The sequence below is a fragment of the Anser brachyrhynchus genome (assembly GCF_964034855.1).
Source record: "Anser brachyrhynchus genome assembly, chromosome: 4".
NCBI classification, from domain to species: Eukaryota; Metazoa; Chordata; class Aves; order Anseriformes; family Anatidae; genus Anser; species Anser brachyrhynchus.
Genome location: NC_137698.1, coordinates 36,456,425 through 36,475,663, shown reverse-complemented (window position 1 = coordinate 36,475,663; position 19,239 = coordinate 36,456,425). Strand labels below are relative to the sequence as shown.

Sequence of the window (19,239 nt, the reverse complement as noted above, 5' to 3'; positions counted from 1 at the left end):
GCAATTTTGTATGTCTTGTTTAAGTGATATGATATTTGAAGCCTAAAATCTTTTGAGATGAGTCTCCAATGCACTCCAAAATCCCACCTGAATACAGGAATTGGACATTTTCAAAAATTTCCTATTTGATTTTCACAGTTTGTCCTAGGAGATATTCTCTCAGACATAAAAATATACTTCCTCCCCCTAGTATTCTACAACTTTCAAAAATATGGTTTTGAAACATCCAATATTTTATCCTATTTTGTTTTTAATTTATGTGCTTTACCATTATAAGTTCAGAAAAGTAGTTCTTAATGAATACATTTTGTAGCTTTTTGCTTTGTGATACTTGAAAGAAATTAGAAAACTGCTCTTTTTTTACCCACAGCGAAGTGTGACCCAGCGTGTCGACATGGAGGTGTCTGTGTAAGGCCTAATAAATGCTTATGTAAAAAAGGCTATCTCGGCCCCCAGTGTGAACAAGTGGATAGAAACATCCGAAGAGTGACAAGGGCAGGTATTCTTGATCAGATCCTAGACATGACATCCTATTTGCTGGACCTAACCAGCTATATTGTATAGTTTCTGGGACTATTTGGAAACTACACTTTCAACGGGCATTTGTTTTGAATCCTGTCATTTTTAAAAGACGGTTGGTTATCCTGCAACAAATAACGGTGATTTGATTTACTTTATTAATTTAAATATACTGTCCAGAAATGTGCCAATAAATTTGTTGTATGTGTGTAAATATTCCTGTACATCCCCACGGATGTACAGATACCCAATACATGCACACATACACGGGCAGGCACTATCATAAATACGGTTTCACAGGTAGTGGAATTTTTTTTATATATATTTCTTCATGAGAAATAGTTTACAAAGTAATTCCACTGCAAACCACAATTTCATCAAAGGACTTTCCTGATGTCATTTTGGATTCACTGACATCCCAGAAACCTTGTGTCTGCAACTGCCTGATTATAGCAATAAGAGAGCAGTTTTGAACCATCGCTGTATAAACTCCTGGACTTAATGAAATCCAGTTGTAACAGTTTTTAAGGCGAAATGATCTACGTTATGAGAGAATATTTCAGATCTCCTTAATGCATTCCTATCTAGGCAATTCATTGTAAGACTGTAACCTTCACCTTCATCAATGTAACTCTATTACAGAATGTTACGCATTTCTTTATCTAGCATAGATGCAAAAATCTGGTTATCGCAGCTTAATATCAAGATTGTTTCGAGTGTTTAATAATTAAATTATACTCGCATATTTCAAAACCAGTCATCCTAGAAGGTCTGCTTTTTATCATATATTTTATTTAACAATGGGCACTGGGTTCATGTTACATATTTATATTATTTTATTTTTATAATATAGACATCACCTAGATGAGACAGCTTTGCCATGTCCTGTATAATACTAAAGTTACATTTTTCACCAACTTAATTGGAAAGACGGGGAAAGAGAGAGCAAACACACTCTTTATTGTGTTGTGGATCTAATCTAGAAATGTATCCTTGTGTCAACTTGTATTCATTTACGACGGATGAAAAAACAACCACCAACCAATCCTAATAAAATTCCAGCATATGTTAGAAGCGTTCATAAAGTGATTTTCACTATAACAGGACGGGCCAGATTATACATGATTAGACTGCTACAGATTTCACACTGAATGGAACTTCACTGGACAAAAGCTCACATTAGCACGTGTTGGCTGTGTAAGATGTCACTTGTACAAAACGTATAACAATTATTGCCAAATATGGTTTTAAATGTAAATGTTCCTTGAAGAGCTAACATGAAATTGAATTTTTGTAAATGTATCAATAAATACGGTGTACATGCTCTAGTCAGGTTTTCTAAAGTATTAATATTCTAATTAGATGTATCTTCAGAATCGGTGCCCTGTTATCTCCAGCTCTGGGACATTATTGGCAGTTTCTTTGTTCACTGTTTACTGGCTATCAGATTTCCTTTGCACTACCTGGCTTTTATAAAATCTTGCCTGTAAAAAGAGAGTAGAGTAGCCACAGCATGCACACGCTAATGGTTCTTATACGCAGCTACTCATGCGTCAACAGTTTACAACACTTTAGGCAATAACTTCTAGCATACTCTAGCCATATTGCTCTCCAGTAGCAAAATTCTTTTTCCAGGGTAGTGACATGTAATGAATTTTCCTTTACGGAAAGTTGTCAGTCTTCATTTAATAAATATTAAATCTTTAAGTACAGCAAAACTGTTACTTGTATTTATCTCTATTCAGCATTCCAGCTGAGAGGAACAGAAAATTACACTTGCCTTCCATATATGTTTGCTTGGGTTTCAAGTGACCTCATGCCAAATGGAAATTGGTTGAGATCTTGGTTAAGTGCTTAGTGAACAATGGTCTGCATTAAAAAGTGCATGCATAATTTTGCACAATGTAGATTCAACTGACAGTCCATTGAAAGACATCTCAGGATTAAATGAGCATGAAGACCAAATTGCCCTCTCACCCCAGAAAAGGGTGGTCCCTTATAGTCACACCAACACTTCATTGGCTAAGCAGTGTGACCAATCTTAAAATGAACCCTGCAGTAGCATCTGTAGGTTAATAGCAGCTCTTTGTCTCCACTGCTTTCTGCCTTTAGTCTTTTTCCTGAATTCCATCACAAAAAGTTTTACAATTAAAAAATGTCCTGACAACCATTTTTGTAAATTGACCTTACCATCTAATCTTCCCTTATTCAACGTGGGTGACAAAAATGTGAACTTCTCATGAATGAGCCAGCTGTCTAAACCTGTCAGATAGTGCAGTTTTATTGCACTCTTCATAATCAGCAAAGCAAGAAAGTCACTCAAGTATTTTTGCAACATTTAAATGTCTGACAGAGATAACATCTTTAACACTTTCTTTAATGAATATATTAAAAAAATAAACCCCACTTTAGTTCATAATACTCTCAATAACTGGCTGGGGAAAAGTGATAGTTCTTTTCTCACTGCTTCATTCCTAGAGACTTAAAAAAAAAAAAAAGAAAAAAAGAAAAAAAAAGTGGGCTGTACATAAATTGAAGATCCCCAGTAATGTATATTCTGTAGTCATGTATATAGCCAGTATATGCCACAGTTGTGAAAAGAAGGGATAACAATGACCATACAGTTTTCATCTTAATAATAAAGACAATTTAGTCTACTAGTGGAATCAGAAAATGAAATTTCATTAAAGGTTAAGAATTAAATCCAGGGCTCATTCAAATCAATGGCATAAAAAAAAACTCTCATCAACTGCACTGCAGCCAGAAAATCACTTTTAAAACTGAAGCAAATATTTCAGTTTATTTCTTAAAAAAAAAAAAATGTTTCAGTCCATCAAAAATTCAAAACTTAGAAGTAATCTAAATGAAGAATGGAGAGAAAGGGGAAATAGCTTATGGAAAGTGTTCTGCTTCATTTTTAAATCATCTTTTGTATCATGTGAAAGCAGGCATCTGCTTTAAGCCCACATGGATACATAGGAAGTCCCAGTGGAAAAGAAGTATTCTCAAAAAAAGACACAAAAATCCCAACTGCTTATTTATCAAAAGAAATTATACTATTAAAAAGAGTGAGTAAACCCTAGGCCTAACCACCCAAGATGCTAATATAAAAAGGGCAACTGCAGTAATTGCCCTGAGAATTGGCATACAAAAAAAAAAAAAAAAGGGTTTGTAGAAAGCCCGTTGCCAGTTAGGTCATTCTACAGCCATTCTCACACAATCTCTGCGAGTGTCCCAGAATAAAACTGAGCTTATAAATGAAACTAGATAAATGAGGCAATTAGATAAGGGCCTCTAGAAAGGATTTTATGTATGTGTTCAAGTTGTCTCTGTCTCTGTCTCTCTCTCTCCTAATCTTTTATTCCATTCACTTATTCCTTTATTGTGAGATACTGCCCTCTCTTTGTCCCAATACATGGTACATTTCGAGCATTCTTTCAGGCTTTCTACTGTTAAAAAAGAATAAATATACCTGTTGCAAAAAAGTAACTCTATTCCTGATGTATGCTAGTTTTCAACCCTCATTTTATTATTTCAGGATGGAAAACCTTCATCCTTCTATTTTTAAGATGCTACCGATCAGAAAAAAAGGCATATTATTTGAATATAAGGAGAAACGTTCTTACTCCATAGATAAGTATTGAGACAAAAAGATGCTAAATCAGCTCCAAATTGGTTTACTCCATTTCAGAAAAACAAACGAACAAACTATCAAAAAAACATTAAGCACGCTTTTCTAATGTTTCCATTAAGAAATATTATCCCAAACTCTTCCCCTCAAGGAAATATATTTCTTCCATTAACAGTCAGGGACTCAGATACAGACTCTTTGTACCTTTGAATCCTCACAAGTTATTCTGTTTCATGCATCCAAAGTATAAGCTAGGTATAAATAAGAATATAAATTCTATATTGGCAACCATGACAGCTCTTCGTTTATCTCCTTTCGTTCACTTCTCTACATTTCAGTTTTGTAGCTCCTTCCTTCCTAGAACTACAGCAAAGATCAATAACTGGTTGCTGCAGGTGTTGCTTTTTCTTTCTTTTTTTTTTTTTTTCCAAACTGTGTAATAGATATATGCATCAAAGGGACTTCCCAGTAGACTGAGTTTGTTATCTTTTGATTGCCCCACAGAATCTTGTCATTTTATAGTGACTTCTAATGCCGTAGTTTGGCTGGAGGTTGGCCATTAACTGTGTATAATGATTCAGGAGTAACAGCCTTCAGCTGCTCAGCATCAGCTGTACTGAAGATGGAAGAAGGGAGAAAGCATTTGTTCACTATACAGTCACTACACTAGTCAGAAAGTTACCAATTTCAATACAGTAACCAGATGCCTCAAGTAAAAAGCAGAACAACATTCCCAAGATGATGAAATGTTGCTTTTCATTATACTCTTTCTCTAATTTGGGATCAGAAATGAGGACTTTTTCATGTACAAATATGCAAAAGTGAGATTCTAAAAACACTTCAGCTCAAGTAATCTTTCACAGGTGTGGAGTCCCATTAAAATGAAAATACTCGTATGTGTGATTCTACGTGCATCTATGAAATGGGCATTTAGAAGATTGGGCCCACATGGAAAAAATAGTTCTGAGGACATCCTGCTCTGCTTAGTTTTCCTTAACTGCATAAATCCTTTAAAAGATACTGAAGTATTTTAATCTACTATCCTTTATTTTAACTGTGTATCAGTTCAGTTAGGAATAATACCATATTGATCTTCTGGCCAGGCTGATTGTTGTCTTAGAAGAAAGGGAAGGGAGTCATGAAGTAAATCGAAACTAACTTTTCCCTTTTCATTATACTAAAAAATGACCAACATTTCACATTTGTCAAATTAAAAAATATATGTATTATCACTAAGAACTTTGCCAAAAAGGCAATCAACATCTTAAATTCATTCTGACCCAAATTTGCAGTAAAGACCTACCAAATAATCTGAATTTGGGCTACAAAAACCTGATAAATATTTCCATTAATTTCAAAGAAAAATGCTGTAGAAACACTAAAAAAAGTTTTGCTAAAATTTTCCTTGCTTTAAAAAGGGTAGCAATTCAGTGAAATACTACTAGCTTACTTTTCAGAATATAGCTGTGAAACAGCAGAAGCTACCTGAAAGCTCAGTGCAGGATTACCTCAAACTTTCTTTGAGGGCCCAATTTGAGGTCCATTGATGTCAACTGAAAATCTCCAATTGATTTCGTTAATTATAGGACAATGTCCTTCAAAGACAGACACTTAGCTGGCAGAAGAACTTCACTACAGACATCACTGCACCCATTGCCTCTCTGTTAGCATCTATAGTCATTAGACTCACTCAGGTTTTCCAGAGTAAGACTGCAGTTTCAGGCCTGTCTTTTAAGTAGTGAGCATATCCGATCCTGTTGAGTTTCCTTACAGGTACTGCCAACTGCTACACAAAGCATTCTGTTAAATCTGCCAAACATTTTGTTACTTCTTCAAAAGCGCTGAGCAATTAGCTCACATCTTTTCTCTTTCACACGTATGTGTTTATTTCAAATATTTAAGCGTATGCCACTAAGCAGGAAAGTAATTTAAATAAGTCAGTGGTCCCATTTTATGAAATAGACATAATAAGACAGGGCCTCAGAGAGCCCCCACAGAGGGGATGGCATCCCAGTGCTCACAGACATCAATGGATGAGTTCCTGCAACTGTTTTAAGCCCAGTATTACAAAGACTCCATTCAACGTAAGGCATATTTTCAAACATTTCTTCACATGTTAAATAGGAATGGTGTAATATTTCAATCAAGACTATACCTTAATCCAACAAAAAGTTTTGTTCCCATCCTTACTAATAAAAATGGCAATACTGAAAGCGATGACACTACTCAAAGTACTAAAATAACAGATGTAAGCAAGTGCAGGATTAGACCTGAGCAGGTATTCTACAGGCAAAGGATCTACCTGCTTGCCTTTGTACTCATTGACTTCAATTACTGCTGTGCAATAGGGATTTATCATGATGTAAAAATACACAACAGAAAACAATATGGCAATTCTGTATAGATTTACACTGTGTAGATTGACTAATCGGACAGTATTAGTCATGCCTTATCTTCTATATGGGAAACATTACTATTTTATAGCTCTGTATAAATAGTTCAACGGACACATCAACCTTTTTCCTTCAGTTCACCCATGAGTTATTAATAATTACTAATTTGGTCTACATATTGGGAAAGGATTATCGTGTTATCCCCTAACCCAAATAAAACTCCCACAGGTTTCCATGGGAGCTTTTTCTTTACTTTATGCTGTACAGTTTGATTTTAAAGCCAAGTGGCACACCTGCTTACCAGAACTCCACGCACCAAAACCACGTAATTCTAGTGATCATTTCATGCCATAGAAAGTCACAAAAATTAATATTTTATATAATATTAATTTAATGTGTTTTTGCCTATTGTATACTGTACACACACTGGCTTCCAAAATAAAAATATCAGAAATTATTGCTAAGAATGTGCTCAAACAGCAAGCTACATTGTTGGAGAAGAGTTTTATTTCTATGATAAAAAAACAACTTTCCATCTGTTATAAGTGGTCAGTAGGGTGCCACATATCATATAGTTAAGTTCCTTTTACAATCCATGAGATGTTCCCATTTAATTTCATTTTGCAATTAAAAGAAAAGTGAAAAAATCTTTCAATAAGAATTGTTTAAATTTCTGGAAATTTCAGAAAGAAGGTGCCATCTAAAGCATGTGAATATATGCAGTGGCTGCATTCACAATTTTTTTGAGTGGGAAGAAAGCAGAGAGGTGGCTGTTTGGTTTTTGTGTGCTTGTGTGTAGGATGCATTTTGTTGTACAAGAAAAAGGTGGTTTGCATGATGAGGCAGTGACAACCAAATCCCATTTGCTGAATGCTCCTAAGAGGAGTTACTAAAAGAAAAACACTCTAGGTGGAGTCAACTTTGGTGTGCAGAATGCTCTAAATTCCTATCAGGATATACTGAGACCAGAAACCATCTGGTATGAAGTCACCAGATGTATCTTGTAGTGATCACCGTTAATACCAGAAGCAGTAATTCTGCCCTGTGAATTATCCAGAAATGCTATTAGCTGTCCCCCCCCAAAATATACTACAGAATGAAAACTTCAATTCCCTTTTGAGAACAATTAGATTTTAATGGGAGCCAAGCAGGAAAGGAAGAGGAAATAACAAAAATCTGTCACTTGAGAACATAACTGTTCTGATATTCCTCTGTTCAAGTAGTTTTATTTTATAGTAGCCATCAGGTACTGTATGTACATTTGAAATGTGGGAAACTAGTTTAGAAAATACCATTCAAACTACGTTTAAGTATCTTCTGTAGACTGTACTATACTACTAAGCATATACAGGCACCAATCTAGCAGAGCACTGGAACACACAAGTAATTTTAAGCATATGAATCTCACTAAAGTCATATGCTTAACATTATTAATATAATTAAGTGCTTTCTTGGTTTGAGACCTTACAAGCCTTTGCAAGTCTACCTATGTAGATTACGTATGCTATATGTGTATTCTTTTTAGGGAGACAGCATGGCTGAAGTTCAAAGCAAGAGAATTCAGTTACTGCGTGTCACAAATTTCATATAACCTTAAATAATTGCATCTTTGTGCCTCCACTTTCCATCTAAAAATTAGTGAAACCAATCCTTGTAAAGTGCTTTGAGCTCTTCAAATGAAAAGTGCTATAAAAAGTACAAATTATTATTATATTATTGAACACCATGTATGTATACACACTATTATGTAATATATAATATATGTATAACGCATATAAATTCTAACAAATGTATTTGTGTAATATCTGAGAAATGGAACAGTTGTATCTGGAAGTGATAAATGCATAGAGTTGGATTTATTGTTAATCTGTGGATTTAATGATTTTTTAGACAAAAGGATGTTTAAGTGTATAATTGCTTTTCTTAATTTAATATATTTATGTAAATGCATGCCTGAAGTTCTGGATAGATAGTTATTCTGTGTCCCTTAAGCTAATAAAATATATTAAACTTTATGTTACAATATAAGGTATATGTGCTGCTTTATTTTTTTTTCTTTTTAATATTTTATTATGACTAAATGCATAATTTAAATTCATGACAATTTTAATTTTAAATCGGCTCTTTGATCTTTGCAGTAAAAGCAAAATGCCAGCATTTTATATATTCTTTGAAATGCACTCTAGTTTTATTTATATAAATTCTAAGATGCTTTTATAAAATGTGACTGAACACTGCTATTATTCTTGGAATGGAAAGTTTGGAATGGGGTTTCCTGTTTGCTTCTGGATAAATGAGAGCAAAAACTAAGACCTCCATATTGAAAAGATACCTGTTTCATTGCAAGCAGTATGTGAATGGACAGACAGCTTGAACAAGGGAATTTCCAGTACAGGCTTCTGGAATATATATATATGTTGAAGAACTAGTTCAGTACATACGAGAGAAACACTGGGGGTTATTTCTTTCTTTTCTTTATTTAATATCTTCAGAGAAGATTCTCTCTTCAGAGAAGCAAGTCATCAGATAAATATATGTTAAATTCAGATGTACCATTTCCAGTGATTTAAATAAGGGTCATAAGAAATGAAAGTAATACTGGATTCTTTCAATTTCTCCCCATCTCAAGTAACAGGTTCTGTTCCATTGAATCAACACCTAAGCATATCAGTGGGAGCAGGATCACTCTCTCTATATATATATATATATGTATTTTTATGAAGGAACATTTAATCATGACACATAATTGCAAACTGCACTTGTAACTTATACCTGTGAGAGTAAAAAACAGTTTAGACAGGGAGCACTAAAGAACCAAGGGTTTCTTTACACACTAATTTACATTGGTGGTTTTGAAATGCTGTTGAATATTAGTCTTATACATTTAACTTACGTAAAGTGTTCAGCCCATCATGTGTTCATTTTTTAGATTAAAGAATGAAGCAGTACTGACACTAAGATACGGGTGCTATCTCTACACTTCAGATCTAAGCCAAAACAGTCTTGAAATTTTCATGAATTTTATGTTCCATTTTTCAGCTAGTTATACCACTAGTGATACAGAATGGTGGCCAGCCAGAGAACTAAGATCCAAGGAAAATTTGAACTTCACCCAAATTTGAGGATATTTGGAAACTGTATTTTCTTTCAGCTTCTCAATGAATAAATATATCAGTTGCAGCAATATTCTTTTAAACACATCTTCGTAAAGAGATGAATTTTCTTAATTTGAAGAAGGGCTCAGAACAAGAAAACAGCCAAAAGATGGCAAATAAAAAAGAATGAAGAAATCAACAAGGATTGTTTTAACTTTTTAGTGGGATCTACATATTCACATAGAAAGTAAAAGAATCCTACGAGGTATACTACATAATTGTAAAAAATACAGTGCAGCATGTAGTTCTGGTGACATCATGAGTCATTTGAGTTTGTTCTTATAATTTATTAAGACATTATGAAAACCCACTGACATATTTATAAGCCTTGGAATTAACAGCTACCTTTCATTTCTTTTACAACACATAACACATGAATGTTACATAAAGAATTATATATACTCAACCATGCACAGCAAGATTGTAATTCTATCTAGAGCTTCTGATGACATCCTAAATATAAAGGGCTAAATTCTGTTCTGCTGTTAAATGAATTAGATGAAGTATTGGCCCCCTGAATGTGGCTTGTGTGGTTTGTCAGTGTCATCACAACTTTCAAATGGAATTCAGTCCTTAAATGCACAATTCTGAAGCATTTCATTTTAGTAATGTAGTCACTAATAATATCTTTGCTTCAGTATTTAACCACTATCCCCAAAATATATACTTCAAATTAGCTTCTGTCATTTTATTACATTCTCTTTATTTCCACATATAGCTCCATTCTTTAATTCTTTTGTTCTTATTTGTTCTCTTATAGAGATATTCTGCTCCATTCTATTGCAATAAATTTGCTAAATATTTACAAGTTTTTAAGAAGATTGATTATGGCATAAGTGGTTGTTTTTTTCCATTTTAACAAAAATACTAAGTAAGAGATCAACTCCTGTTTTAACTCAAAATTAAAAATGCACCACAAGCAAGTAGGGTAGAATCTTTAAAATGCCAATGAATCATTTTGGTCTATGTGGTTGCATTTATTTATTTTGGGGGAAGGGTTGGTTTGAGTCATGTTTGATGACATGTCTACATATGACATACATCTCTGGCAGAATTGGGCAAAGTGGGACATAGCTTTGGTTTTGAAAAACCTCACTGAACAGTGGCTTTCTTGTTTGGTTGGTTTGGGGTGGTTTCTGTTTTTTTAATATTTTTTTTCTGAAATTTTGTCTTTCAAAGCTAGGCTGGCTTTTGTCTGATTTCCAAAATTTTGGGCTGAAACAGTTGAATGAAGGGTTCTTATACCGGTCCAACATTCAGCATTTAAAATTTATCTTTTATTACTTAGGAGATTGCCAAAATCACAGACTTCTTCAACTGTCACTCATCTTACATTAATACAAATTTGCTGATATCAGTACCATCATTGTACTTTCCACAATGAAGCCAGTGTCATCATACTAGCAGAATTTGCTCCATTTACACACACACTTCTAAACGTTTCATCATTCACTATGTAGGTTTGATTACTCGGAGATGGATTAACTGAGGAAAGGAACGTAAGAGTTCAATGCTTGTCCTCCATTAGCAGTATGCTCTCCCTTCAATATTAGAAAAATGAAATTTGGTGATATATATGCAAGCAATTTCCACCTCAGGGAAGGCGAACATATGTGTGAATCGACAGGCTGCATTTGGTTCACAAGATTTATAAAGAAGAGATCTAAACTCAACAAACACTTAGGCAGTAGAATTAGTGCTTTCCTGGTCAGATGAATAGAACAGGTGCAGACCTAGCTCTCAGTTCTTTAAACTGCACCAGCCCAAATAAATTACAGCTATGGAGTGTGTTTAGCAATTTCAAGCAAACATTAGAAATGCAATGCCCATGGTGCAGATAAAGTGCTTATGAAAAAGGTAGGCGCAACATCTGTACTGGCAAGGAACGTCTGTTCTAAAGTAATAGCTGCAAAATGCCTCCTATAAAGCATAAGACTGTTAGTACAGCTGCAGCTTTTAATAGCTATTGAATTTCTTGATCAGGGAGGCAGATCCAGAGCAAGGGAAGTGGACAAGTGAAACTATAAACGGCTATTTTACACCTATGAATGTAATATCAAATAAATGTGGTCGAAGTCATTTTTATTTTTTTTAAGAAATTCATCCCTAGAGATGCCTCATGATAGATCTTGCCTAGGAAGCCATCAGAAGGCACTTATGTCAGCTTGAAAAATGACGTTTTCAAGATGCATAGCTGTACAGTCTACATATACCTGTTGCTTATTATATCTGTAACAGAAATATGCAGCTACACACACATGCGTAATACCCCATGCATTGTCTGTGCATTTATTCAAAACCGTTTGGTTTTACAATAGTGTAAATAAGGAATGTAAAGGTACTTAATCAATTGTGCTTTTTTTTTCAAGATGGTTATGCAGAAGGAAAATTGTCTTGAAGTGTCTGAGTTGCACGGAGACTTGAACAGAAGCACCAGGAAACAACCAGGAAACTCATTACCATATTAGCTTATCAAAATTATTCCAGAGAATACATCTGTCTGACATGTTCTGAGTTTTCTTTAAATGCATGACTAGAAAGATTAATGTCTAAGAGGTCCCCTGTGAACTACTAGAATCATATTGATTTTGCGTTTATAATTATTGCTTTTTGTTTTTGATGGAAGTTCTGTGGAATTATCAGGGTTTTAGCTCACAAATAAACAGTCAGCAAACTACGCACTGTTGATGTCTGGTCTACTCAAATTAAGTCCCAGGCATGTAAATCCTTCAGAATCCCAAACAACAAAACAATCTGCCCGATTTCCAGTATTACTAAAATTTTCTGGCACCTGAATTCACTACGCACCTTTTAATCTGGCTAGAAATTTTTCTGGCTGGAATACATCCTCAGAAGTACCTGAACAATGTGGAGGTAGATGGTTATCTCCTCCTAATAGCAAGCCAGGATAAGACATATAACAGCCAAAGCTTGCTTGAGACCTTGGAGAATCCTGAAAAAGTTAGTCATAGTCAGCACCTCAATTAACTTCATGGGTGGTGGTGCCAGTTCATGATAAGAACACTACTATAGAATGAGGTGGATCTAAACTCCTCTGGTTACTTCCCAAGAAATTGCTTTGACTGCCATCCTTCTGGCTGAATCAAAGCTACGAAGCACCCAGAAATGATAAAAATCAGAGTGTCAAAAGAAGAGAGAGAGGAACAGAGTCAGAATCTCCTCACCTTGAAAGCTTATCAGAAAGTAGAATGGCCTAATGTTCTGCTCCTAAAATAGTTCTGCTCAAAAATTCAGTTATATGCACTCCAGGAAGCAAGAAGTTCTTCCTCTTCCAACTAAGAGTCAAACTCCCTTTTCTGCCTCTGTGATCCTTTACTGACTCCATATGGGTCCATTTTCAACAGGCAACTCTGAGAATACTTTTTTTCCTTCATTTATCTCTTACTGTGGCAGAGCATTTCTTGAAATCTCCAAGAAGTTTTGCAAAAGAATTTAGGGACGTGGCCCAAAGCGTATGTTTACAGGGAATAATCCGTGTTTTTTAATTATTTACTGCTATCCCATGATAAAAGCCCCAGTTCTTATCACAGGCACACATTTACAAAGAAGAGAGGACTAAAAAGAAAAAAAAATCACATAGACTGTTAAGACAGCCCCAATATAAAAAAATATCACCTGAGAGCTAGAAATGATTTCTTTTTTTTTCAAAATCCTCCTGCCAAAAAAGCTCGGGGTGTAAATTCAGATCTGTTGATATTCATAGGAGCCCTGCCTGTGATTTTGGTGGTGCCAGCGCACCAACCCACTCTAACAGTCTTCAGGAAGGCAAGTTCAGATGGTAATGGGGTTGTCAGCTTCATTGGTGTGTGGCTAACTTACCACTGTGAGTTTCAAACTTCAGCTCCCTCACAAATAAATATCCCTATGAAAAGCTCAAATTGAAAGATTTGTCAGATTATGAGACTGAGACATTAAAATAAAAAGATGAAATGAATCCCTTCTTGCATCTTTCCAACAGGTAAAAGAAAATGCTTAAGTGTTTCTATCTTAGGAAAAAAATGAAAGTAAAGATATGTCGTTGCTGAAGATTTTAGTGGCTACTGAGTTGTAGAGATGTGTGAGATAGCTTTAAGTCAGCTCGAGTATGAGCAGCATTCCAGTAGTGAAATCAGGAAGTCTAGAGAAGCAAAGAAACATCTCAGATGAGCCTATGAAGCTCCACACAACTATTTTTACCTGCAGACCACTCTCCTAAACTGCTTACTGACTTGTCACTCAGAAATTTCCACAATGTGCTGCAGTCACTATTAACTGCAGTGTAGACACAGCTGAAAAATCATCTTTAGTATCATTACTGCCTTAAGTAAAACCTTCCACAGATCAGAAAATTATCACTCATTGCAGGGGAAAAACTGACACTGAAATAATTATTTCTAGTAGCGGTGGCAGAAGAAAAACATTGAGTTGGCTTTATTTTTGTTTAGACAATCTTCTGGTAGACAACTAGCATACAGAGAACACTAAGCCAAAAAGTCTTTGGGGCATTAGTTTCCATGCTTAGAGCCCATCACAATGCTAATGTAAATAGTCATTTCATTCAGTTGGTAAACTTCATCCATTTCTGATGCTTAATTCTGTGCGAAGAAGCAAACTGTTTCACAACAGTCATGAATAATACCAAATCTATGCAATTATGCTGCCATTTTAATGAAGAGAGACTACAGAATGGTGGTCAGACTAGTATCCTGCTATCCAACACCTATTTTCATCTGACAACTCTATGTGCCTAGGAACTAGTGAGAACATCACTTCCTACCTGTGAGAAAAACAATTTCCTGACATTTGAGTATGGATACAGTATGTATAATCTGGAATGCACTCCACTAGAAAGAATTTTCGGTGGGATAAGCTACACTGCCCCTGTACACTTGAGATAGCATCTCTTTTTTTTTTTTTTCTCCCTACGGACTTCAGATTTATTAGGGCTAGAAATGCATCTTCAAGTACAGAATCATCATAATAACCATTTTGTATTTATATGAACCAAACATAATACACACACAAAATCTTCTCAAATTTTGAAGCTACCTGCATTTCAACCTGCTACCTTGCATTTCAACCACACAGACAGGTTAGCTATTACTACTAATCTCCTGCTTTTTAATGAGGCCATAAAAGCATGAGGTTTGGCCTTCTTTCTGTCAATCCATGGTGACCAAATATTCAAAATATTATTTTGGCTACAGTGCAGCTTCGCGCACCCTGCACATAAACTGCTTAGCACAAAACAGAAAAGGGATGTGCAGGTCCATTTTCTGCCACTGACAAGTGAAAAGAGATAAGGTTCTGAAAGATCAAACGATTAACTGAATTGGATCAGACTTGTACACAAGTGGAAATCCCTCTTAAAACTTTGCATGCATAATAATTATATTTATTTGTAATATGGAAAATCCTTCAGCATCAACTTATTTTTGTTCTGTACTTGAACAAAATTCTCCTAAGCCCTTGCCATATGCGTGGACTAGTTTAAGTTACATTGTAAACAACGCAGAAATTGAACACCTTTTACTGCTGTGTTTGTCCAGCACCTAATGCCTAATGATAACTGAAGGTCCTACTCAAAAAACATACAAAACAGAGTAACATGGATCTGTCATGATGGTTAACCAGGGTATGGTTATATTTTGTATTAAAGCATAATGTTGCCTTTGGTCCTCACTTGCATAGAGCCTGACTAACATATTAAGTCTAAATTGTACCTGGAGAAGGTAGTCATATCTATCAAAAATTCTTCAAATAAACAGTGACAGAAACATCTGGAAGCTGCTATTCAAACTGAAAAGTTACATAACACTCTGCAGAGGATGCTACTTCGTACAGTATCCCACTCTTAAGACGATGACATCACAGATGTGAAATGAAAAGTATGTGTACCAAAGCTATTTTGCATCCAAAAAACAAAAAAAGTTAAGAATCAAACTTACTTTTTTTTCAGTTTATCAAGGAATGACCATAAGAATTTCCAAATAATATGCAGGGGAATATTTTATTAACTGGAATGGAATAAAGCCCTAAGAACAGGGATTAGGAACTGGTTTTTTAAATCATTTGCATGGGACATTGATTTCTGCACCACCCTGAAAGCCTGGCTTTTATTTCCCAGTCCTCCAAACTGCCCTACTTGCCAACTTTAAAAGTATAAGCAGTTGGAATGAGCACACAGCATCTGCTTATGGAGTTAAAAGCTTCACCTGTACATTATTTTCAGAATCGGTTTTCAATAATAGAAAGATTTTTTTCACTTCTGATTTCCTAGTAAGATGTGAGAATCTCTACAGTGTTCAAGTATAAAACGTAATTTTCAAAGTCACACAGCACAAGAAGTGTTTACACTATTTTAGACACATTGCTCACTTACAGTAATTTTTTCTTCCTCTCTCTTGATTAGCACATATCCAAACACCTAAGCAGCCCAAATATGAATGTGAATAGATAAGCTAAAATCTGAGAATTTCAGGAGTGGTGAAGTATATGTTTTCACCTCACCCCCTTCTGAAAGTGTCAAATGCTTAGTTCCATGGAAATGGAACATATTTTCTCATTACATTAATTAATGGGTCTGCTTGGGTGGTATAATTCAGTATAAATTTCCTTTAGTATTCTGTCATACCTAAAAAGGATCTTATATTTGTGATGTCTTTAAATTTTTATGACTTCTACTCTGTTTAGTCTGTGTGTAATCCTTCTTTTGAAACCTAATGTCCTAGAAAATCTGCAGGTTTTTCTCAAAACTGGCACACTCTCTAGTTTATAGCCATTTCTTCTTAGAACTCTATGCAAGTCCTTAAGGTGTAGTTCACAGCTCAGGGAATTTATGATTACATCGTCAATGTAAACTAAAGCACTGTGATATATTAAAACTGACAAGATGCTGTTCATTAATCTCTGAAATATGGCCAGGTGTGATGTAATTAAGAGAGGCTTCCAACTAAGAGATGCCTAACACAGCTTCTAGCTCAGCTTGATGGTGGCTTCCTTTACCTCATCTGGGAGAAGGACTGCCTGGGTGGGGACTGTCAGTGGAAGCGTAATTTCAGAAGAATGTGGTTTGGGGAAAATGAGACAGGGTAATCCCTTTCCATGCCAGTTTCTCAAACAGTTCAGCTTCTGCTTTCCTTTCATTTCCAGGTTAGAACACTAACTCGGTAGTCTTGTAGTGAACCACAGCTTCCCAAGGAAATAGTTTGATGGGCTGGAGGTACACTCTTGTGTATGAAAAAGAGGAGCATTTTAAGTGCTGGACTCTAAACTAGTGGAGTAAGCAATGGCACGCTCTGAACACAAAACTGCAAGTGCTGCAGTTTACACATGCTTTGTATCTTGATCAAAACAAGACTTTAATTTGATTATGATAGTTTTACGGTTCTTTTTATTTTTTATTTTTTATGAATAGTTGTACTGTTTCAATACAAAAAGGGCAAAAATCAGAAGAGACAAAATATAAGAAGCTCAACATTTCCACATCAATAATTTAAACCTCAAAGCAAATTAATAAATAGTATTGCCTAATTTTATTTCATTAACAGTCTATGTGAAAAATATATTGAATAAGACTTTGACTTTTGAATAAAGGCTTTGAAACTCATCCCTGCCACAGTAACAGAAGAGACTTTGTCAGCTAAACTTGTATTCCCGAGTTGAAAAAGAAAGACATTTTTTCCCAATACTGAAATAAAATGTGAAAATCAGTTTTTACACAGTCTACGATGTAGCATTTAGTGTCCACGTAACATTGATGTCCAAATCCTAAAACAATTTACAGTCATTAAATAGCTTTGCTCTCTGTAAATCATAACCAAGCAAGCTATTCAAGAGTGTAGAACTGGTTGATTTTCACAGACATTACCTTTTTGATCAATTTTATCCAGCTACAAAGGATATCTTTTGTGATGTACGTAGTTTCTACGCTACTTCCGCCCTTGGGACAGAAGACTGCTCTTCTGGGAAAAACAGGGCTTGAGTAACCTTTATTCTACCATCCAGAATCTCTTGAAAGAATGTGGAACAAGACTATGCCTTTGCATTTTCTTCTTACCAAGGAGAAATCATAAGGAGAAGGTTCCTCTTCTTAACTTCTCTCTCATTCTTTCTCATTTATTCCAAAAGAGAATACTGCTTATACCTCCTGAGCTTGTCATCTATGAACAAAGTGGAAAAAGACAGGGAAGAACAGTAAAAAGAATGTGGAACTAGAAGCAGACAGACCGTTGGGAAGAGATCTGTCAAAGAGCAACAAAAGTGAAATTGGAATGAAGAATTATAAAGACAGATAGAATAACAAGCCTGACGGGAAAGTTAGGGATACGAACAATAAAATTCTTGCTTATATTTCATTGCTGTGAATCAAACTATTTGTGGTTGAATATAATAAAAGTGTTTTTTTTTTTTTTTTTTTTTTTGCCTAGCTCTATCCAGGATTCCTAAAGACTTTTTTGTTGGTATCAGTATTGGAAATAGCATTGGGTAGTACCAGTAGTAGAACAGCAGTCAAGATCACTGGTAGTAATTACGATTATTCCAGATTACTTTCATCTTTGTGTCAAAGTATGTACTACTTGAAGCCTCTTGTATATTATGGTGTTGTAGTAGCAGTGTTTGTGAGTCCCCTCTCTAGTTTACAGTTATCCAGGCCCTTAAATAAGCCTTATTCCTTTTTATCCGAATTCAAATATTAGTACTATATGACTCTTCCATGTCATTTGTTAGAATGTATGCCTCCTTCTCTCAACATTTTCTACCCTACCATGCACGATCCCAATCACCAAACACTATCTTTAAAAGAAAAGTGACATAAGTAAATAGATATGAATACATTGGAATTAGTCTGCAGAGAAATATTAAATCTAAAATCTTAAACTTGTATTTACAACATTTGTACTCAGGATTTTATATTATTTTCTGTAAATATTCTGGCATTTTACTTCAAGAAGGAATTTAGGGGAGAAAAAAAAAAAAAGCAGATGCTCATGAACATTCCCAGAAAGTTAATCAGACGTTTAACGTGAAACCAGGCTCTCAGAACTGTATTCATCAATTGCATTAAAAATGTCTCTTATTGGCCGTTATCTATCAAAACTAAACCTGACTATGATAACAAATAAGTACTGCACTGATTTATTGGTTGATTAACTATGCATCTCTTACTTAACTACATTAATTGAATTAAATGCAAAATAAAATAAAATGACTCATTTCAACTCCTTGCTTGATAATCACTTTGAACTCACTTACAAATAGCAAAAAACCAAAAACAAACAAAAAAAAAAGATGATAAAATATCTCCTAGTAAGAATTCCCCCAGTAATGGTCAAGGTACTGAGGCAACTTCTTGAGTTAACATTACATTCAATCAGTTTCTGCCTTGGAAGATAACTCAGCACATGTTCTTGCTTTTGCTAGAGTTGTAACACTTGCGTGAAGTTATCCCACAAAACTCTACGCAGAGCCATCTCAGTCTTTTCTCAGTGTGTTTTCTATTACAGAAAAGGCATCTGACAAATTAGTTGGACTTGATGAT

General features: G+C 35.0%; 2 protein-coding genes across 5 annotated transcripts in view; one reads left to right on the top strand and one right to left on the bottom strand.

Moving 5' to 3' along the window:
• HHIP (hedgehog interacting protein) overlaps positions 1-8,571 on the top strand; it is a 78,872-nt gene extending 70,301 nt beyond the window's left edge. Inside the window, exons 13-14 of one of the 2 annotated variants that reach the window (XM_080588664.1) lie at positions 371-495; positions 1,373-8,571. In XM_080588664.1, coding sequence (XP_080444790.1) covers positions 371-495; positions 1,373-1,387 — 140 coding nt within the window. In that variant the 3' untranslated portion in view covers positions 1,388-8,571. Of the gene's footprint in view, positions 1-370 lie in introns of both variants that reach the window. The other variant, XM_080588663.1, reaches the window with a different exon arrangement.
• The window catches only part of ANAPC10 (anaphase promoting complex subunit 10), a 155,066-nt gene that overhangs the window by 51,048 nt on the left and 84,779 nt on the right, over positions 1-19,239 (bottom strand). The gene's annotated exons all lie outside the window — the stretch shown is intronic.